At 55.9% G+C, this 20,024-nt stretch overlaps 2 protein-coding genes across 3 annotated transcripts in view; both read left to right on the top strand.

Annotated features, from left to right (window-relative positions):
- MINDY4 (MINDY lysine 48 deubiquitinase 4) overlaps nt 1-14,227 on the top strand; it is a gene marked incomplete at its 5' end in the record, with an annotated part of 103,051 nt that extends 88,824 nt beyond the window's left edge. Inside the window, 3 exon segments of the mRNA XM_081080241.1 lie at nt 4,807-4,987; nt 5,551-5,623; nt 13,791-14,227. Coding sequence (XP_080936367.1) covers nt 4,807-4,987; nt 5,551-5,623; nt 13,791-13,839 — 303 coding nt within the window. The 3' untranslated portion in view covers nt 13,840-14,227.
- A 2,509-nt stretch (nt 14,228-16,736) lies between these two features.
- AQP1 (aquaporin 1 (Colton blood group)) overlaps nt 16,737-20,024 on the top strand; it is a 35,837-nt gene continuing 32,549 nt past the window's right edge. Inside the window, exons 1-3 of one of the 2 annotated variants that reach the window (XM_081079693.1) lie at nt 16,737-16,927; nt 17,692-17,766; nt 18,068-18,231. The gene's annotated coding sequence lies outside the window, so the exon portion shown is untranslated. The remainder of the gene's footprint in view (nt 16,928-17,691; nt 17,767-18,067; nt 18,232-20,024) is intronic. The other variant, XM_081079694.1, reaches the window with a different exon arrangement.

Below are 20,024 nucleotides of genomic sequence, written 5' to 3'. Positions count from 1 at the left end.
AGGACTACAACATAACTTTTTTGGGGACACAATTCTACCCATACCAGGCGTCACTCAGTCTGTTTGCTGGTATGTCGGTCTCTCCATCTCCTCCCTCAGTGCAGCCATGGTCTCGGAAAGGGCCGGACCCCAAGTGAAGCTGGACAGGGGATAACGTGACCGTCTGCTGGGCAGCATGGGCAGGGGAGCGCTGGCCTCCGTGCTTGTCCCGGCCTGCCACTGACCCTTCTCTGAGCCTCCACTCTCATGTTTGCAGAGAAGACATTGTTCTGTGGTTGATTATATGAAAAGGGTTGTCCTGAGGGAGTAGCAGGAGCTCTTTACGTGCTGGCTGCCTTGCAAAGATTCTTGGAAGGTCTGGACGAGGCCTCATTCACTGCATATCCACAGAACCAGGGAGGCAGAGACTGACCCAAGGGACGCTCAGAAAGTGCTGGGTGAATGGATGTGCCGAGTGGGTGGAGACCAGCATTTTCAGGTAGGGCTCAGTTTCATCACGTGCCTTCTGCATGATCACATGTTCAGCTGTGCTCATTGCTCATAGGCCATCTCCCCAGGTCCCCTCTCTGGATGACACTCCCACCCCCACAGACAGGAAGCAGACTTGTGGCTTCTAAAGACTTGGGTAGAGAAGAATGATAGTGGCTCCTTCCCAGACGTGCTGGTGTTTGGAGGGAGCCCAGGAATGTGGCCACATGGCCTGTGAGAAACACCAGGGCCCCGAGCATGAGACCCTGGGTGGGCTCCGAAAGCACGTGGCCCGAAATTCCACAGGCTGAGAGGGTAACGTTGGCCGGACTCCTGAAATCCCCAGGCTTATCATGATCCCTGGTTTCATTCTTGTCTTAAGGGTGTGGGTCAAAAAGTAAACGATCTTCCTCTGGTCTGTGGAGGGTAATTGATGGGAACATCGATCAGTTGGGGGTCGGTCATCCTTCCCTTGGAGTAAAATGCTGACTGAAGAAATTCAGGCCCTGCAAAAATCCAAATCCTTGAATCCACATAGACTCCTTCTGCTGTTGTGTGCTGGGCTGAAGACCGGGAGTTTTATCTTCTCCAGCAAGTGGAAGTTTGCTCCTCTGCCTTGGGATGACGGGACCTTCATCAGCCATCTGTGACCCCGCTGGGCTGGTCTTGCCCACCTGCCACCATCCCAGAGCTCAGCAGTGAGGGTTGGACTGCATTGCAGGCTGCAGCTGGAAGGTCCCTCCTGGCTCGTGGTAGTCATGGTGATGGGACACTAACAGGCCAGGGAAGGACAGCATGAGACAGGGAGTTTAACTTCCGTGCTCCTCCAGTAACCTGCAGGGGATGTTCACTGCTGCCTTTAGGAAGGGACCCGAGAAAAAGATGGAGCCATGAGCTCCAGCCTCCTCTGCTTCCTCCAGCCCCACAAATAGCACTTCTGTCCGGTTACTCAAACCAGGAGCATGTCCAATCCATCAGGAGGTCACATGGCTCCTACCCTAAGTTGTTCCTCAAGTGTCCAATTTCACCCTGGTCTGAGCCACCAGCATTGCCGGTCTGGACACCTGTGACAGCTCAGCTGGCCTCGGTCTCCTGTCCCCACCCCTTTCTAATCCAAAGCCAGTGTGAGCTTTTAAAGAGTGGATCAGACCATATCTTTCCTTTGCTTAACACCCCTTTGTGGTTGTCCAGTCCTCTCAGACTGTTATGGGCTGAATTGCGTCCCCTAAAATTCAGGTATTGAAATCCTAGACCCCAATACCTCAGAATGTGACTGGATTTGGAGATAGGGCCATTCAAGAGGTAATTAAGTTAAAACGAGTCCCTTGGGGTGAGCTCTAATCCAGTCTGACTGGTGTCCCTACCTGAAGAGAAGATTGAGACACAAACACACACAGAGGGAAGACCATGTGAAGACAGAGAGATGGCCACCATCTACAAGCCCAGGAGACAGGGCTCAGAAGCAACGAACCCTGCTGATGCCTTGATCTTGGCCTTCGGTTGTTTAAGCCACCAGCCTGTGGCTCTGTGGTGTGGCAGCCTGGCAGACTAATGCATAGACTAAAATCCAGAACTTTCCAGGACCTACAAGGCTCTGCGAGACCTGCCCTTACTTTCCCTTCCTTCACGTTTCAGCTTCAAATGTCACTTCCTAAAGGAGGCCTTTCCTCACCTCATCACTCTATCTAAATCGGGGTCTCCTCTCGTGGCCCCTTGCCCACCTGTGTCATTCTCCCTCATAGAATCTTAATTCTTTCCTTCGTAGGCCTCTTCTTGGTTTTAAGTATCCTATTTCACTGCTTTTGAGATGCGCACTTTCCCCCATTGGAACATTGCTGAGATTTCTGAGGCGTTATTGCAGTCAATGGTGTGTCAGATTTGAATCGTTGCCTTCAGCTCTTAGTGACACAAAGCATAATGGCGAATCTGATGGCATCGTCCTTCGATTCAGGGCAATGCAGTGGAAATGCATCTGTGTGATTCCTTGATTACTACCTGTCCTCCCCGTTAATCTGCTAAGCTCCGTAAGGACAAGGCTGCCCTTGTTCCCTTCACTGCTGTACCCCCATTGTCTAGCGTGGTACCCGGAACCATCTCTGAGATGACAGACTAACCCTGCCAGCAATCAGATGCTGATCCCTTTCACTGAGGGCTTCTAAGCTGGCAGTCCACAGATGGGTTTGGGGTATTCGTACACCTTTCCCCCCACCCCTCAAAGACGTAAGAATCCTCATCAAAAGTCTCCCCGGTTGTGTTGCACACTCACCCCCCAGGAGAAAGCCTCCGCCTGTGATGCAGGAAACGTACCCCCACCTTCCCTCCTCGCCCCAGGCCTTTGGGCAGTTACTCCAAAATCCCAAGGAAGTGAATTTCGACTTTGGAAAATGTCACCCACTTGGAAGGGCCTCTTGAATGAGAAAACTCATTTCTAAACTCTCTGGGCAGCTTTTTTTTGCCCTTAATCTTTTGACCGTTGTGTAAATGGCAAGCTGCCCTTTTGTCTCTCTGCTGGAAAATTCAGGGTGGCTGATTATGCAGACGCCTGCTCCCTGGCAGGCCCAGTGACTCTTTTTCCTGCAGTGAATGAGCACTGGGTCCCTAGTCTTCAGGGCTCCCTGTTTGAGGCGACGCCCTCGTCAGGAAAGCCTCTTTTGAGCCTGGAACGGAAGCCAAGTTTGCAGTGGGGTTTAGGCACGTCCAGCCACGTCCTTTAAGGCATTTAATTCCCCCACATCCCACCCAGGTTTGAGCTCTGCGGTCACGTTTAAATGTCACACGGGACTGGAGTGAGGGCCCGACTGTCCAGGTGGGGGCAGGGTGCTTGGACAAAGAGAAAATGAACACATTGTAAAGGTCGCCCTCCCACCCTCTGGAGGAAGCCGCAGTTTGCGGGCAAGTCTTTCACCAGGGACCTGATTCAGGGCCTTCCGGGCACAGCCCCTCTGTCTGAGACACCCCAGCCCTGAGTCAGCTTTCGGGTAGATTCCGAGGGGCCCGAGGAAGACAGCCCGGCCACTCTTCTGTGACGGGCCCTGGAGAAAGTATGCCCTTCTCCCCACTGGAAAAATAATTCCCATTCTTTCCTTAATCCACAGGCTGTGGCTGTAAATACCTGAGCAAGCAAACATCTCCCGGGGCTGGTGGGGATTTAGGCTCAAACCAGCCCAGCCTGATGGCACGTACAGGGCTGGATAAACCAGGGCCCAGGTGGGGACAGGCGCTGCCTATGGGAGTCATAGGTGATAGGGAGAGAGCGCACAGAAAGCTGGGGGGCTGGGGCAGAGCCAGCCCGCATCCAACAGGGGCTGAGGGCCCCGAAGCACGTGCCATGACATCTGCCTTCCCTGAGCCCCCCTCTGCCGTGATTGTCCTCTGCTGGGACATTCTGAGGGCGTCCCTCCTCAGGTGGAACGCCCAGCTCCCGCCTTCCCCTTCCTCTGCTCTCTTTCCTGAATGTCCCGACGACGTTCTCCCAAGGTCTCTGGACGTAGGTCCTGGCATCACCACAGACTGCTCACCCAGAGGCCCTCCCTCCCTTCTCCCCATGGCTCCGAGTCCCACGTATCCTCAAGCTAAAGTCCTACCTAGTCCCAGTTCCACTTCACTCACAAGGACCTTCATTCGTCAAACATTAGCTTACGTTGACTTACACCCGCTGCTCTTGATGCTAAGGGTAGAGCCTAGCGTGCAGACAGGCAGATGCGTCATTGTGAGGCAGGGATGCACTGCGTTAGAGGGGCGTGGGGACCGAGTACCTAGTACTCCCCACGCGGGAGCTAGAAGGAGGTGGTGCATGCTCCCTGATTGGGTAATTCAGGTGGTGCAGGACCCCGAAGGGGAGGAGAGGTGTGCCTGCTCTAGACCGCAGACAGTGGATACCCAGGCACTAATCCTGCTGTGCTGGATTAGTTTGAGGACTGGTGAGAGGTTCCATGGGAGTGTGGGGAGGGGAGGGTGTGGTGGGGGGTCATTGTCCAGGGTGGAGACTCTGGGCAGGAGGGAGCTTTTGGAGGCAGGATGGGCAGTACTGTGTACCACCTGGAGTGGAGATGTAGGGGAGAGGGCGTCTGTGTTTCCGGCGAGGGTATCTCTCTGTATGAAGACTGGCTATGAGGCCAAGGCCCTGCAAGCAGCAGGCTGAGGCAGCCAGGTCGGCTCTGGGAGACAGGCCTGCCTCTGAGCAGCTCGAGGGGCCCCCAGCATCACACACAGGCTGTGGTCCCCAACGGGGGCTCTGAGGTCAGCCCAGCCCGGGGGTTGGACAGAAGATGCCCTGGCCCCTTTTCCCCAGGGCCAACAGGTCCCATCGGCATCTCTGCCCCCTTCTTCCTCATTTAGGTCGGCTGTTTCCTGAAGACCCCCAGGTTCCCCATCTGGGTGGTGTGTAGTGAGAGCCACTTCAGCGTCCTCTTCGGCCTGCAGCTGGAGCTCCTGCGAGACTGGAGAGCTGAGAGGCTCTTCGACCTATACTACTACGACGGGCTGGCCAACCAGCAGGAGCAGATCCGGCTGACCATCGGTGCGACGCCTGCCACCCACCCCCGTGCATTCCCTGGGGAGCCTCCAGACCCACTGGTCAGGGAAACCGGCCATAGCCACCCACTCAGGGTAGTCAGAGAGCGGTGCAGCCACACTTGAATGTCAGGACTGGGGGGCCAGAGGGCGAGTGTTAGTGGGTTCTGCCGGAGGGGGCCAGAGCTGTGCCTTGAGGAACGGATGGCGTTAAGGGTGTATGGTGGGGCTGAGACGATGTATATTAGAGAGCCCAGAATACTTGCCGACAAGTTTGGGTTTTAGTCTCTAGGCAGTGGGCAGACCTGGGAGATTTTGGAGTGGGGGAGTGATGGGATCAGATGTGTTTTTAGAAAGAGTTATTCTGGTAGAAGGAGGAAGGGGTGGGAGGCCCGTGAGGAGGTGCTGCGGTGTCCAGGTGAGAACCGATGGGCAGGAGTGAGGGGTCCAGCTAACGTGAGAAGAGGGTCGGGTGCCAAAAGGGTCGGGTTGCAGGAGTCGGGCTGTCAGTGCCAAGCCGAGGGTGAGCTCGGGCCCTGGCTGAGCGCGTGCCTCTGTCCTGCTCCCCAGACACCACGCAGACTGCCGCTGAGGACCGAGACGATGACCTCGTCCCTCCGCTCGAGCTCTGCATCAGGACCAAGTGAGTCGGGCCCACTCTGGCAGTAGAACCTCACCTGAGTGGCCGGGAGAGTGGGGGGCAGGGGCGGGGGACTTGGCCGGAAGGAAGGGAGACGCCCCAGCTCAGAGGGCTCCCTGCACACTGGGAAGGCGCGGTGCTTGGGGCTTGTTCACGTATAGCGCTTTGTGGCCACCGTGGCCCAAGTGGGAAAGTGTGTGATTTGCGGGGTGACGTGTCTTCAGGCAGCCTCTGACGACGTCCTTATGGGGGCATGGGGGTGAGTGTGCACCCCTTGAACCTCTTGAGGCCCCCTCCTCATTCCAGGCAGCAGGCACCCGGGGCGGTGAGTGCTATTAGGCCCGAAGGAGGAAGGACAGGTTAGGTTCCCTAGGGGGTGGGCGGGGGTCTTGAACAGGACAGGGAGGTGGGAGGGCCTGGCCCCTCCAGGGTGTAGCTCGGAGGTGGCTCTGGAGCAGCCGCACCCTCTGTCTGGGAGGAGCGTGCTCCATCTTTCTGCTGGTGCGGGCTGGGCCTTCTGAACCCTGAGCAGAGGTGCCCCCTAACCCCAGAGGCAGGTGGGGGTCCGTGGCTCCACTCATCTTCAGTGTTTGAGAGGAGGTTGAGGTTCCGGGACTATGGGGGGATTCACGACTCACTTCACTCATGAGTTCTCTGGTGGGGCCCCAGCCCTGTGGAGAGTTGGGGGGTTGGGACTGTGGGGGGTTCCCAAGCGTGGGCAGGCCCTTCACAGAACCTTTGTGCAATGGGAGGCCTCAGGGTGCAATGGGAGGAGTAGGCCAGGGAGGGGGAGTCCTGGACTCTAGCACCTTCTCTGAGGGAAGTGGTACAACTTGGAGGCATGATGAGTGGGTTCTGGAGCCAGGCTGCCTGGGTGTGAGTCCTGGCCTTGCCCCTTTTTTGGCCATGAGCCACTGGACTTCACCTCCCCATACCTCATTTCGTCATTTGTAAAATGGGGATAATGGCAGCTCCTGGTTCCCAGGCTTCTGAAGGGCGCCGGGACGTTACCAAGTGCTCTATAAGCTGCTCTCTTATTGTCTCAGCCACTCATGACTCGGTGAGACCTCAGGCAGAACCTCCATTTCCCTGTTTGTAAAATGTTGGGCTTGGGGTGGAGGCCCTGGGCTCTGACCACCTGACATCCAGGGGGCGTGCCGGAACCTCGGGGTACTGCTCGCTCGCAGGCAAGTGAGCCCTTGAATGGAGCCACAGAGAGAAAGAGGATGCCGTGTACCCAGCGGGAACACGAGGGAGGGGACATGGGAGACGTCAGGACATCGTTTCCATTTGTCCATCTGCTCACCCGGCCACCCACCCGCCCACCAGGCCAGGGACGAAGCATTCCTACGGGGTCATGTGCCAGCGTTTCTTTCGTCAGGAGGATTAAAGGCACGTGCAAGTCGCTTTCCTTTCATGTACAAAGGGCCACTCATTCAGAGTGATGAGAGAAGGGCAGCAGCAGGGAAAGGAGGTGACACCGGCCTTGGCACCTCCTACAGGACCGGGTGGGAGGCCACAGGCCATCCTTCCTGCAGGTGGGCCTGCCAAGACACCCTGGGCATAGGCTCCGCCCACCTGCAGACACGGGGGGGGGGGGGGGGGGGGGGGGGCCCTCACTGACGGTGGGTCTGCCTCTGCTCCCCTCCGGGGGCGGCCCACCACCCCGAAGCTTCCCAGCTGCTCCATCTGGAGTAACTCCTCTTTCGCCAGGAATGTTTCCACGGCCTGCCTCGCCAAGCAGCCCCCGTGGGCCAGTGATTGCACTTCTGGGGCTCAGCCCTGACTGGAAAGTGCTTGAAAACGACTCGTAGTTCTGTTCTGTCAGGGAGCTCAGTCCAGAGACAGCTGAGTGTGAATGTAGGCCTGGGGCACCTCTTCCTCCCCTGTCAGCTGTCCCCTTCTCCCAGGACCTGTGTCCCTCGTGCACCCGCAGCCATGTGCCGTGAAATGAAATAGTGAAAGGGTGTGGAAAGCTGCGGAGGCTGCATGCGCCTGAGAGAGCCCGTCTGGTCCAGGCTGAGTGTCTGTCCTGCTTGCCCTCCCCTCACCTGTTGCAGGAGGCGCTTGGGCCCCGGCATCTCAGTGCCTCTCAGTCCTTGTCACAGGTAGGAAGTCGTCGTGTTTGTGCAGCACACAGGGTGAGGGACAGTTGGCCTGGGACTCCGGTCTGCCCAGACCCCACCCAGCCCCCGGCTGGCTGAGGGATCCGAGTTCTGGCACACCGGTATGCGGCTGTGGCTCCCCCGTTGGGAAGATTTGCTCTAGACCGTGGTCCTCGGGCTTTCCCAGGCATCCCCTGGAGGGGGTGGTGAAACACAGATTAGTGGGTCCCACCCCCAGGGGTTCTGGTTCAGTCGGTCTGACGGGGGTGGGGGGGGGGCAAGAATCTGCGTTCCTGAGGAGGTGCTGCTGAGGAGGTGCTGCTGCTGCTGCTGCCCCGTCCGAGGCCCACACTTTGAGAACCTGTTCCGGTGCCTGATGAGAGCAGTGCCTCCCCATCCCTGGCTGCCTTGTGTGCTCAGGTGATCAGATGTCAGTGAGGTGCTCACCTTCCCACCTCTGGACGCTGAAACACACAGGGCCAGGGGTACCGTCTTCCGGCCCCGCTGGCTGCCCCCTCCCTGCCCTCCAGGCATGAGTGCTCCGTCCTCCTCTAGGACTTTCCTCATAGCAGCTGCCTGCCTGCTCCATTTCTCCATCACTTGCTCCACTGGGTGGGTCCACCTGGGCAGTTCACACAGTGAGACTTTTCCCAGCACTGTTCCCAGAAAAGCGGAGTGCGCAGGGGAAGAATGGGACCGCTGGGTTTCCCCTTCTGTCCCCATCAGATAACATACCACTCTAATCGGAAACAGCAGGCCCGGCCTGTTCCAAGGGGCTTGGATTACAAAGGCTTTGCGTTTGTTTTCATCCCAGATTCTCAAACAGCCCAAAGGCGAAAACTTGGGAAAGTGGCCTTCAAGGTCAGCGAGGACCCACTGCACGTGGGCTCTGCCTTGTGAGGGATAAGGCCTGCTCCCCAAAGGAAGCCCCTGCCTTGATGGGAAGGGGGGACGTGTGCCCGAGTCAGGTCATTTTTAAGGCCAGTCAGATTCAAAGCACCTGCCGAGGTACAGCGAGTGCTGGCTTGGGTCCATAGAAATATCCTTGGTCACCACTGGGCATGTCCCTTCCTTTCACAGAGGGTCTCTCCAGAGTGGGGGTCTGTGTCCAGGCCGTACCTCAAGTCACAAGCAGCACGGGGCCGGCAGCTTCGGCCCTTGTTGTCCCAGCCCAGGGGAAGGTCACTGAGCGGGCAGTGTGATTTCCCACCACCTGGTGTTGTTGGCATGGCAACATTGCACAAGAGCAGATTGCGGGTTTTGCTTTTGGAGAAGAACACCCGAAGCTGAACAGTCCCCGGGTCGTGTGCCATGTCTGCTGTTCAGTATGACGTGTGTCTGGGCCTCAGAGCATCTCCTGTTACCTTCGCTTATGTCAGGAATGTGGGGTCTGTCTCCTGCCCCGATCCTCTGGCTGTTCTCTAACCGTCTCAGCAAAATCAGGCTCATTTATGGTCGTTTCCCAACATGACACACAGTGACCGCTCTCAACCTTTCCGCCGAGCTAGAGTGGGAGAAAATGAAACAGTTGTCAACAGTCCAGAGAAAGAGGAAAGAACTCATAACCAGGGCCTGGGGCTGGGCCACACATGTTTCTGTTTGGAGGCTCAGACAAGAAATTGAAAATCGAGTTTCATCTGGGAATGGTGCCTTCTGGGGCCTAGAGCCCAGCGCCCCGCTCCCTCAGTGGTCCCCCCACCTGCCATATGGGCCTGTTCCAGCCTTCACACTTCTGCTGACATCCTTTTTGCCTCCCACCCATCGTAGGAGGGTTCTCTGGGTGCTCCTTCTGCCTAGCCGGCCTGCTTCAGATTCTCCACCCTGCAGCCTGCATACACCTGTCCTGGGATCCCTCGTTCCTGGTTGGGTTCCCAGCACCGAGCGCCGTGCTGCAGGGGCAGAACACAGAACAGGAGTGTGCGGGCCTCAGCTGAGTCCTGCTGAATTCTGGGATGTATTTTTACCAGTCAGCAACGGGGGCTTTAAAACCAGGCTGCGCTCTTCTCCTTGCCGATACAGGCTCTATTAGGGATCTTCCCCCCAACTCTGAAACACACCAGTTTCATCAGTGTGGAAAAGCAGTTGAGGCAGTAACTGCCATTCTGTTGTGGCGATGGCTCCAAGAAGAAAGGGCCTCCTTTGTGGCCGGAAGGTGGGCCTCCGTGACACTGAGCCCCCCCTATCTCCAGGGACGTGGCACGGTCACAGAGCTCAACCCCTAAGCCAGTGGTCCTCAACTGGGGTGATTTGTGCCGCGGGGGATATTTGGCAATGTCTGGGGACTGTTTTGGTTGTCACAGCGGAGAGGGAGGGTCCTAAACATCCTACAATGCACAAGACAGCCCCCACCGCAGAAAAAGCCAGCCCCAAATGTCAGTGGTGTCGAGGTGGAGAAACCCTGCTCTACACTCACTTTCAGCCTCCTCCTGAAGTAACACTGGCGAGGGTGCTCTGATGCTGGGCCCCATTCGGAAGCGTTTCTATTTTCACCTGTCCCTAACTGCATGTTCAAAGCTCTTCTGACGGTCCTTGTAATTAACTCACAGACTTTCAGAACCATTCCTGCTGGGCAATGTTTCTGAAAAGGGTCTGAGTTTTGTGTCTCAGCTCTTTCCATTTTTAAAACGTCTCTGCTTTGACTTTCCATCATAAATTGTGAATTGCTTCTCTCTGGTGCTTTTAATACTCTCCCTGCTTTGGCACCTGTTGGCTGGGATGGTGGATTAGTTACTTCCGTGCAAAGCCTCAAAAACTAAACATAAACCCCACAGGCTGGCCACACGACTCATGACTGTTGGTGTGACATGAACATCTAGTGGCACATAGGTACGGCTTGCAACTGCACTGAGGCCGGACCTCATTTTGCCAGGATCTGTGACGTTTGCAGTTTGGGGGAGCTCATAGGAGGAACTTCCTGTTCAGAGAGGGTAGGGCGAAAGCTGGGAGGGGTGGGGCAAGGGCTGGGGGGGCCAGGCTGAGGATGGCTCTTAAAGGGATACAGGAAGTCTGGTCCATTTCTGACTCTTCCCTTCATTTTTGCCATGACTGGTGGGGCGAGAAACCACCCTGGTGTGGGCAGTAGTTTCCCCTTTGCAAATCTGGGTCCCTGCGGCCTTCCTGCAGCCAGGCTGTGGGTGGACTGTCGCTGTCCTCCCTCCCTCCCGCCCTCCGGGATCCTAGCATCCAAAGCTTTGGTAAGACACTTACAGAGGTCCATGCTTACCTACAAAGCTTAATAGAATGACAAAAGCTTTTTAATGACACTCTTCAAAACTGCAACGATGATGAACAGAGGAACAAAATTGAAAATCTCGAGTTGCGTGGGAGAATCAATTAAGCCCTGTGCCGTGTGGCTAAAGCACTCCTCATCCAGTAGAGAGGTAGCTCAGTCTTGTCCCCACGAACCTGTGATCAGCACGATGTCTTCCCAGCCTGTCTTACCTCCAGAACCTGCTCCGCGGTGCAAGTCAGAGCCGCATCCATCTTCCCTACTGACTGGACCTATGTCAGCTCCCTGGGGACACCGCCAGGCTCCAGCACCAAACAGTGCAGGCAGTGGGCACTGACCACTTGGGAGCAGTGCGACTTCTCCCCGCCAGGTCACGTTGTCTCCAGGCAGAGTCCCAGTGTGTCCTCTTCAAGCAGTGATGAATGCTGATGGATTCCATCCACGTGGCCCAAAGCATCTAATGGATGCCTCTGGGTCTGCCTCCCCTCTGATGGACAGCAGCTCAGGAGAAAGTCTAAAGCACCCAGACGCCACAGAATCTCTGAGTTCTTCCACATCCAGTGGGACAAGTGGTGCTGACCATTGTGATTCACCCCACACGATGGCTGATGTAGGGGCGGCAGCATCTGTGGAGAAGCACAAGAGAGTTATGCAGCTCTTGTCACTGGTTAGGTTTCAAATAATGTATACGTTACAAAGGTACTTCTTCCCACACTTGCTCTGGAGAAAAGCCCTCTTCTAGAGATGTCTGCACATGTTTTTTGCACATCCAGAACTGCTTCTGAGCACTTGTGACCAGAAGGCTCCCAGGGGCCAGGTGGCTCAGGTGGTGAAATGATACCACTCAGCCTGTCACGCTGGAAGGAAAGGATCAGTTGCCAGAAAGCCACGCACCCTCAATTTGGGTGAGATCCCTCAGCATCATAGGGAATTAGCAAATACACTGAGGAGAACACAGAGCTGGTGTGGGAAGGACCAGTTCCCTGAAACGATGTGACATTCCTGACTGAGCAGGATATCCACCGTCCGCCCATCTCAGCCTTTTTCGCTGAGTGTTTTAAAAAGAAGATGCAATTCAGTGTTCATATATGGACCAGATAAACATTTCTTGGGATGTTTTTGGGCGTGAATCGCAGGGCAGGGCTGTGTCGAGATTATGCTGAACATTACATTCTCACATTCCCCAGTGGTTATGGAAAGTCTATCCTTGCAGTGCCCTGGGTGGAGCTCAGAGGAGAATGCAATATTAATTGTTCCAAAATGGGCTATATGCAAATATCATCTCCGGCATTAAACCTCTTAATGGAAGCAAGAAGCACAGGATCACCGCTAAGCCTGTTTTCTCCAAACGACAAGAAACCTTTTTGCTCCTTTGAAGGGAATGGGCATGGTGGAAAGTATGAAAAATATTCAACAGGGGCACATGCAGTGTTTACAGATACCACGAAATTACCTGGCATCAGAGGAAAGAGAAGTTGGTAGAACCGAATGTGTATGAACCTCATTGCCTCTGGAAGGCTGTCCCCCTCAACCTAAAAGTCAGGGACACTGACTGATGTGACAATTTAGGCCAGGCACAGATTGAAGGAAGACACAGAGCAGAAGGCTGAGAAGCAAGGAGAAAGAAATTCAGTGGGGAGTCTAGGTTATTCATGAGGATGAAGAATGTTGGGTTTGTGATGAAACTCCCTGGTGCTTTTCAAGCCTTTGGTTGGGAAATGCAACTGTCTCATTTGCGGGAAGGCTATTGCCTCCCTCCTTGTTGAAGTCCCAATCTCAGGGATACTGGACTTTCTAATGCCGATCAGCAGTTAAAGTGACAGTGCCCATTTTGACTTCCGTCCTGAAGGAAAACTTCAGGTTGTGAAAATATCTCCCTCCCTCCCCAAATCCCACATGGTGAAAAGCATTTCTAACCCCCCAGCCTCAAACTCTGTGCGCTGGCATGCCGTGGAGGCATGCTACCTCTGTTTCCTAGTTCCTATAATCTTAGGATACATGTATATGTTAATATACCCAAGGCCAGATTTTGCAGGAATATTCCATCAGCTTTAAATGTGATTCCTCTGAATTGTTTCAGCCACAGATTAAAATCACATGTTGGGAAATGTCATGCTTACATGTACAATAACTTACATTTTGGAATTGAACAATTGTTAAATTATATCTAAGCCTAATTATCCTCCGTGCTTCTTAGGGTGTCATAAAGTAATTAAAAATGGACATCTGTGTTTTACTGAACTGCCCACAGCACGTCACTCCCTCCCCGTGCCTCTTAAAGCAAAACCCAGAATCCTTACAAGCCCTCCCGGGTCCCACAAGGCGCCGCCCCTCCTGTCGCCCATAGCCTGTGCCGCAACTCTCCCCCCCTTTCTGGGCTCCAGCAACCGGACTTCCTTCTGCACCTTGAATGCTCCAGGATGTTCCCGTATCTCGGTCTTCCCACATACTTTTAAAGTGCCACCATCAGGCACCCCTGGAAAACGGCTGGTTTCAGACGTGTGTGAATTACATTCGCAGAGGACCCCTGCAGTGCCAGGCACAAAGGAGCCTCCTCGTAAACACTTGTGGCAGGAATGAATGAATTGAATGAATGCCCTCCCCCTCCATCGCTCTCTCCGGGGTCTTGGGTGCATTTGTGTTTTGTAAGGGTGTGGTGTGTCAGTGTGCGTGTGTGTGTGTGTGTGTGTGTGTGTGTGTGCAGGGCGAGGTGGCGAGGGTGGAACCTGACTCCTCCAAGCCCCTGAGACAAGAACTGCAGGTGGATGAGGGCACAAGGTGGCTCCCTCGTGGGCCCTGCAGCCCTGACTCTCTTTTTCTGGGCCCCCGCTTGTAGGTGGAAGGGGGCGTCGGTGAACTGGAACGGTTCCGACCCCATCCTCTGAGCTTTCCTGTGTGTAAGCCCTATGGCTCCACCGCTCATCACAGGAGGACAGCTGGGCCCCAGGCCGCAGGAGCACGTCTCAGAAGGGTGTCACCCCCGCCCCCGGGCCAGCATTGCTGCAGAAGCATCCAGGACCTCCCTGCCCCTTCCATGAAGGGCCCACCCAGGACTGTGCTGCTGCGTGGCCCCTCCCAGCTGCGCTGTGACTGCCAAGGACAGGAAGGAGGCCGGCGGCTGGGGTCCCTGCTGCCTTTTGTCTGCATGCCTCCCTTGCTCCCCGCCGGGCCGTCCCCTTGCCAAGCCTCTGATACGGTCAGCCCAGGGACCCTGGGCACTCTTTATGTCTATGTCGGGTAGGTGGCTTTCTATAAAGCAGGAGTGAAACCCACGCTGAGGGCTGAGACTGATTTGTTCTGCTGCCGCGAAGGAAGCACCAGGTCTGCGTGGATCGTGGCTGGGCTGGAGGGGCCCCAGAGCCCCCGTGACCATGGTCTCTGCAGGCAAACGATGCCTCTGGTCTAGCCTGGCTTCTGCTGCTCTGCCCCAAGTCTAAGGCACTGGGCTCCGTAAGATGTGTGGACCAGGAGCAGCTCGGCCCCCCCACCCCCGCCCCCAGAGCTCATCCCAGGGGAGACCCGGGTTCCTTCGGGGCCCCAGGAGGACAGTCATGTGGCCCTGGAGGGTAGGCTGGACCTGGCCCAGTGGATATGGGGGAAAGAACCTTCTAGGGAGGGGTCTCTTGGCCACGGAGGGCAATGAGGGGCTTGAGCAGAGGCAGTGGATGTGGTCCCTCTGTGTGTCAGCAGTAGGGCATGTGCCAAGAACTGGCCGCAAATGTGCGTGGGCAGAACCTGTGGAGACCCTCACACTGCAGAGCTGCGATGGAGTAGGTAGGTGGGCATGGGAACAACAATCACTTGTGAAGAGAAAATTGTACAGGCGAAGCCTCCTTCATTCCATTCATTTATATCCTACCGATTTCAGAAAGGAAAGGAATATGAGCAAGTGTAGAATTCCAACTGGAGGCTGGTAAAGAGAGAGAGAGAGAGGTCAAAAACTAAAGTTGAGGACCCTCTGCATTGGCTCCCAACAAGTGGACTGAGGGCAGAGCCCCAGCCTCCAGGAGCCTGTCACATGGCTTTCCACATGAGAAGCTATGAGAAACACAATGTTAGAGCCTTAGGAGCTGCTGTCCCCTGCTCGTCGGTGCTGTGCCCAGTGAGCTTTTGGGCCGGGACTCTGAGTGGGGCCTGCAGAGGTGGGTGTTCCATGTGGGGACCAGGGTACACGATACTCCCAGGCACAGGGAGAGGTCTCAGAGGGCCATAGCCCCAGGCTGGCAGCTGGTCCCCAGACTCCGTGTGCTGCCTGGAGCTCAGTATGAAATTACCTGGAAGTGGGAGGCTGGGTAGTCTGCAGTCCTGGCTAAAAGGAGACCCCTTCTCTTTAAGTGCCAGGCATGCAGGGGACAAAACTGGCATTCAGTGGTGACAACTACAGAGCCTGTTTGGCGCTTTTGTGGCCAACTGTCAGTCTGTGGGGAGAGGCAGGGAGGGGCCCGGAGGGAAGTGAGGGCAGGGAGTGCTTTGCTTTGTCCAAGCTGGTGGAGGCCCCGGTGCGGTCTGCTATGTAAACTTCAGTGGCCATTCACAGCGGGCGTCCAGCAGAACTGCTTCCTATATGTCCCTGAAATGTTTATGCATTTGTTTTCCTTGGCCAGGGACAGGCTGCTCCAGCTGAGCGACCAGGCACAGGAAGGTGGTTTCCTTGCAGGAGCCTTGTTTATCAGCCCGGGAAGGAAAAACTGTCTTTTCAATGAAACTCACTTAACCTCCTGACCAGGGTCCCATTGGCAGGCTGGAGAAATCAAAATATTCCCAGTGTTGCTCGAGAAGATCAGTTCCAACAAATTACAAAAACAGTTTTCTGGAAGGCAAGACACAGGTACACGTGCAGTTTGACACCCACTGCCCGGGGTTTTCTGGAATGGAAAATGAGCAGAGCCTTGCACCACCCTCTCCCAGACCAGAGCTTAGAACGAACCCCCCCGTACTGTGGCCAGACCTGTGACAAGGAAATACAGGCCTGTACATCCCTGCACGTGGACGTTCTCCATATGGGATGCATAGTTTCCTAGGACGTCTGTGGGTAGACTTTAGAGGTCCATAACCCCCCCGCCCCCAATGTTATTAAAATCTTCGTGTACATGTACGTCTTCCTCATGGCTTTGAACTTGGAATAACATTCCCCTCTTTTCCCTCAAAAGGTTAAGAGCCAGCTCTGTCCTAGAGTTGAGTGACCATGTCCTAGAGGTAAGTAGCTTCCCAGGGGCTAAGCCTGGGCTCAGCACTCTGTCTCTGGGGCAGCCGGTCCACTGAACAAGCAGACCTCAGTGGGGTGTGAGAAGGAAACAGTTTATCCTTTCTTACTACTCCTTATCAGATTCTCTTTCTCTCCACTGTTTGTTTCTTGGTCTCTGGATGAAAGCACAGGTTGAGTCCACTGCTTTCCTGGCAGTGGGAGCGGTAAGACCAGTCTGATGGTAACACTTAACCCCATACCCTCATCCGTGGGAGGCTCGTGTGGGGGCCCTCCCACCGCTGGGATCTCTCTCGAGTCCCAGACGATTCATTTTCCTGCAGGTTATGGGGGAGTCCACCCCTTGCAAGAAGACCCCAGTCTGCCTTCTGCAGGATCCACATTTAAGCCACACGAAGCACAAACACATCTTTGCCTCCCCAACTCTGGAGGTCAGACCTTTCCCACGTCACCGTCTGTCTGCTCAGCCACCGTCGGGAGCAGCGACGTCCGAGCGGGAGTCATGGACCCTCCCACAATGCGGACACACAGGGCAAGTTTTCAGGCAGTTTTCTTGAAGCCTCCTTCTCTTGGCTTTAGGAGAGGAGATGCACCCCTCCACGGCTGGGGGGTGGGGACCCCAGCTCACGGATGCCGCTCTCCAAATCTTCACTGGCTCCTGGCCTCTTCCACTGCCAGCCCGGTGCTTTCTTCACCTTCCCCCATGGCTGGAGGATGTGATGGACCAACGTTGGCAGAAGCATTTGCACCATGCTCTCCGTGAGAGAGAGGTAAGGAGAGCAATTTCCGTGAGAGAGAGGTAAGGAGAGCCCAGGTAAGGAGAGCAATTTCCAGAACTGGAAGAATTCCCAGGAGGTCAGAGCTGGGCCAGGACTCCGGGGGCGGGGGGGGGGGTGTACTGGGAGATGTCCTAAGGCAGGGGTGTGTCCAGAACCCCTCTGACTGACCCCTCGGGTTTCTGTGTCTGAGCCAGAAGGGAAGACGGGCTGTGGTGGGGCCCACTGTCGGAAGGACAGCAGCGGCCCAGACCCGGGAGGGCAGGCAGTGGTGAAGGGCCAGCCCGTCTTAGCGAGGCTCCCATGGGCCCTGAGCTCTGCTAAGCAAGCGAGGGTGACACAGGGATTTTCCTGCCCTGGTTCAGATCCCAGTCTCGCAATTCAGCATCCACAACACCTGAGAGCTTCTTAGAAACGCAGGCCCTCAGGTCCCACTCCAGCCTCACCGAATCAGCAGCAGCATTTTAACAAAAGCCTCCGGTGAATCAGATTCAAGTTTGAGAAGCTCTGCTCTAGAGCTTGCAGTTTTGTGGGGTGGCAGTGTGGAAGCGCAGGAGTTGTCCCCATTGTGAAGAAGTGCACTGAAGGGACATATAGGAGACGTGCCACATCGGCCCGCAGAGGCAGAAGCTGCAGCGGGCCCAGAGGGCCTGAGTTTGCTTAGTCCTGGCTCAATGCCTCCTGCCTGCGTGGCCTGAGCACCTGACATAAGCTGCTCGGGCCTCCATTTCCTCATGGGTACAACTACCTCCCCACAGGGCTGGGCTGAGGATTGAGTGAGTCGATACATCGTGAAGTGCAGAGAGCAGGGTCTGGCCCGTCACAAGGACTCAGTAAGTGTTTGCTCTTTATGGTCCAGGGGGGCTCGGGGAGGCTCCTCAGTGGCCGTACCATCTCGGCTGGGCCTGGAGGATGGGCAGGGTTTTGACAAGGGGAGAATTGAGTGGAAGATCTTTCCAGGTGAAAGGAATGGTGAGAGCCAAGAGACTGTGAAAGTCCACCTCTGTAGGTCTCATTGGGGGTACCCGAGAGTGGGAGCCCCAGAGGGGTAGGAGAGGAGGCAGCCAGTAGTAAATGGTTTCCCTGGAGACAAGGGTGGCTCAGAGCTCTGCTTCGGACTTCTCTCCCTGGCAGGGGAGTGGGGCAGAAGCAGGGGGCACATCGAGGGGCTCAGGCGGTGCTCCCAGGCAAGGCAGTAAGAGTGAGCGGTGAGGAGAGCATTGAGGTCACAGACGCCGTGGGGCCCATCCTCACTGGCCACCAAATCCTGAACCGTGCAGGCTGCCAAGTCTCTGCAGGTATGCCTCTCTCTTTCCCCACCAGAGTCCTCCCTGCACCCTAATCATGCCCAATCCTCAGGGGCTGTGGGAGCTGTAATTACAAGGCAAAAATGCCAGGCATTTGCGATACGGAGATTGCTTAATGTAGGACGAGGGGCGGGCGGGTGAGTGGGCAGGTCAGCTGGCCAGGGGTCGGGCTGGCAAGCTTCCAGAACCTGTGTGTTGCTCCAGCGGATCTGCTCTGCGCCGGAGAGGGAGCAGAACCCCACGCGGGGCTCTCTGTGATGACAGAAGCCCCAGGTTGGCTTTCCCAACCTTCTCTCGTGCCATCTCCGGTCATAGTGTGTTATCCCACTGTCCGGCCCACTCCCCCACAAAATACCAATCCTATGTCCTCTGGAAGCCACTGAAGGCCTCTCTTTATAGATGGGGAAACTGAGGCCCAGACAGTAATCCTTAGTTAAGAGCCCTCCTGGGACATTTCGCCTTCACAGGGGTCTCCAGATAGTTTTACTGAAGGGAATACATCTTATATCTAATGGGGAGGGTGACTCCAACCTGCTTCTCGTTCCTCCCATCCCTCCTCCAGTTCCACTCACCCCAGACCATAGCAGCTGCTTACCCAAAGAGCCCCTTACTGCCTGAAGCCTTTGCTTTGTTGCACCTGGTTCCTGCCCTTCCACTCCCCCTGTCCATGTGTCAAATCCCACCTATCCCTCAAGGCCCCTCTTCTAGGAAGCCCTCCTGCATTACACAACTGCAAGTGCGGGCCCCACCCTCTGAGTGCCCTGGGTCAGCTCCTCTCTCACAAACCCAGATCCCAGTTAGAGGTTGTTGGTCACCCCGCTACAGGTTTCCCCGTTACTAAGTATGCCTGTGTACACACACGCCCTCCGCATCGTGCTGTTTCCTTATTCCTGGGCCTGGGGCTCCTATCTTCCCTCTCTCCTCCCATGTACCTGGGGGATGAAACCCAAGGTTCACTCCCCCTCTTTGAAGAAGCTCCTCCCCGGCCCACATCTGTGCCCTCCCTCCTTGCCCCCCCCCCCCCAGGCATAAAGCCCCAGTCACTGGGTGTCAGGGTGGGGAGGCAACAGCTGCCTGAGCTCTCTAAACTGTTGATTCCGGGTGTGGTTTTAGATTAAACCTGGCGCCTTTCCTGTGGCCCCTGATAAAGCCAATCCTAGGCTCTTATCTGGCATTTTCTGTTTTAAGGCCTGTTGACATCTGCGAGGTTCGGCAACGTCCCAGCTCCCCGCAGAGTGGAGCCCTGGGCGATAAGCGCCCCCCTCCCTGTGACCTCTGGGTGCCCAGTGTAGGTATTCTCAGGGCACCATCTCTGGGCCCTGCCCCCTCTGCCTCACCCCTCCCCTGTCCCAGCACAGGGACTGAACCTGAGGGGGGTGCTATTAACAATTATGTCTGGGTGGTTGTGTAAACAGATGGCGCTGTGTATGGGAAACAGTCTAAGGAAGAATTGTTCTATTATTGATCGGTCTCCTGACACTGTTCTCCAGAATCTTGGGCTCGCATCCTTCTTGGATTTTATCAGGGGCATAGGGCTCAGAGGAGGGGAACCTGCCAAGAGCCCAGGAAGCTTCTTGGAGGGGGAGAGGTGAAGCTGGACCCTGAGGGAGGGCTGGGAAGGAGGAGGGACAGAAGCACCCAGGCACGATGACTGGGGCAGAGCTGCCACGGGTATGGGGTGGGGGGGAAGGTTAAGGATATGAGGGCTGGATCCTGAAGGCCTGTGCATGTCCGTGGAAGGAGCTTGAGCTGCCTCCTGTGAGCACCGGGGTGCCATGGGGGGT

Source organism: Rhinolophus hipposideros, assembly GCF_964194185.1.
Source record: "Rhinolophus hipposideros genome assembly, chromosome: 18".
NCBI classification, from domain to species: domain Eukaryota; kingdom Metazoa; phylum Chordata; class Mammalia; order Chiroptera; family Rhinolophidae; genus Rhinolophus; species Rhinolophus hipposideros.
Note: the sequence above shows the minus strand (reverse complement) of the source record. Positions and strands in the feature narration are given on the sequence as shown.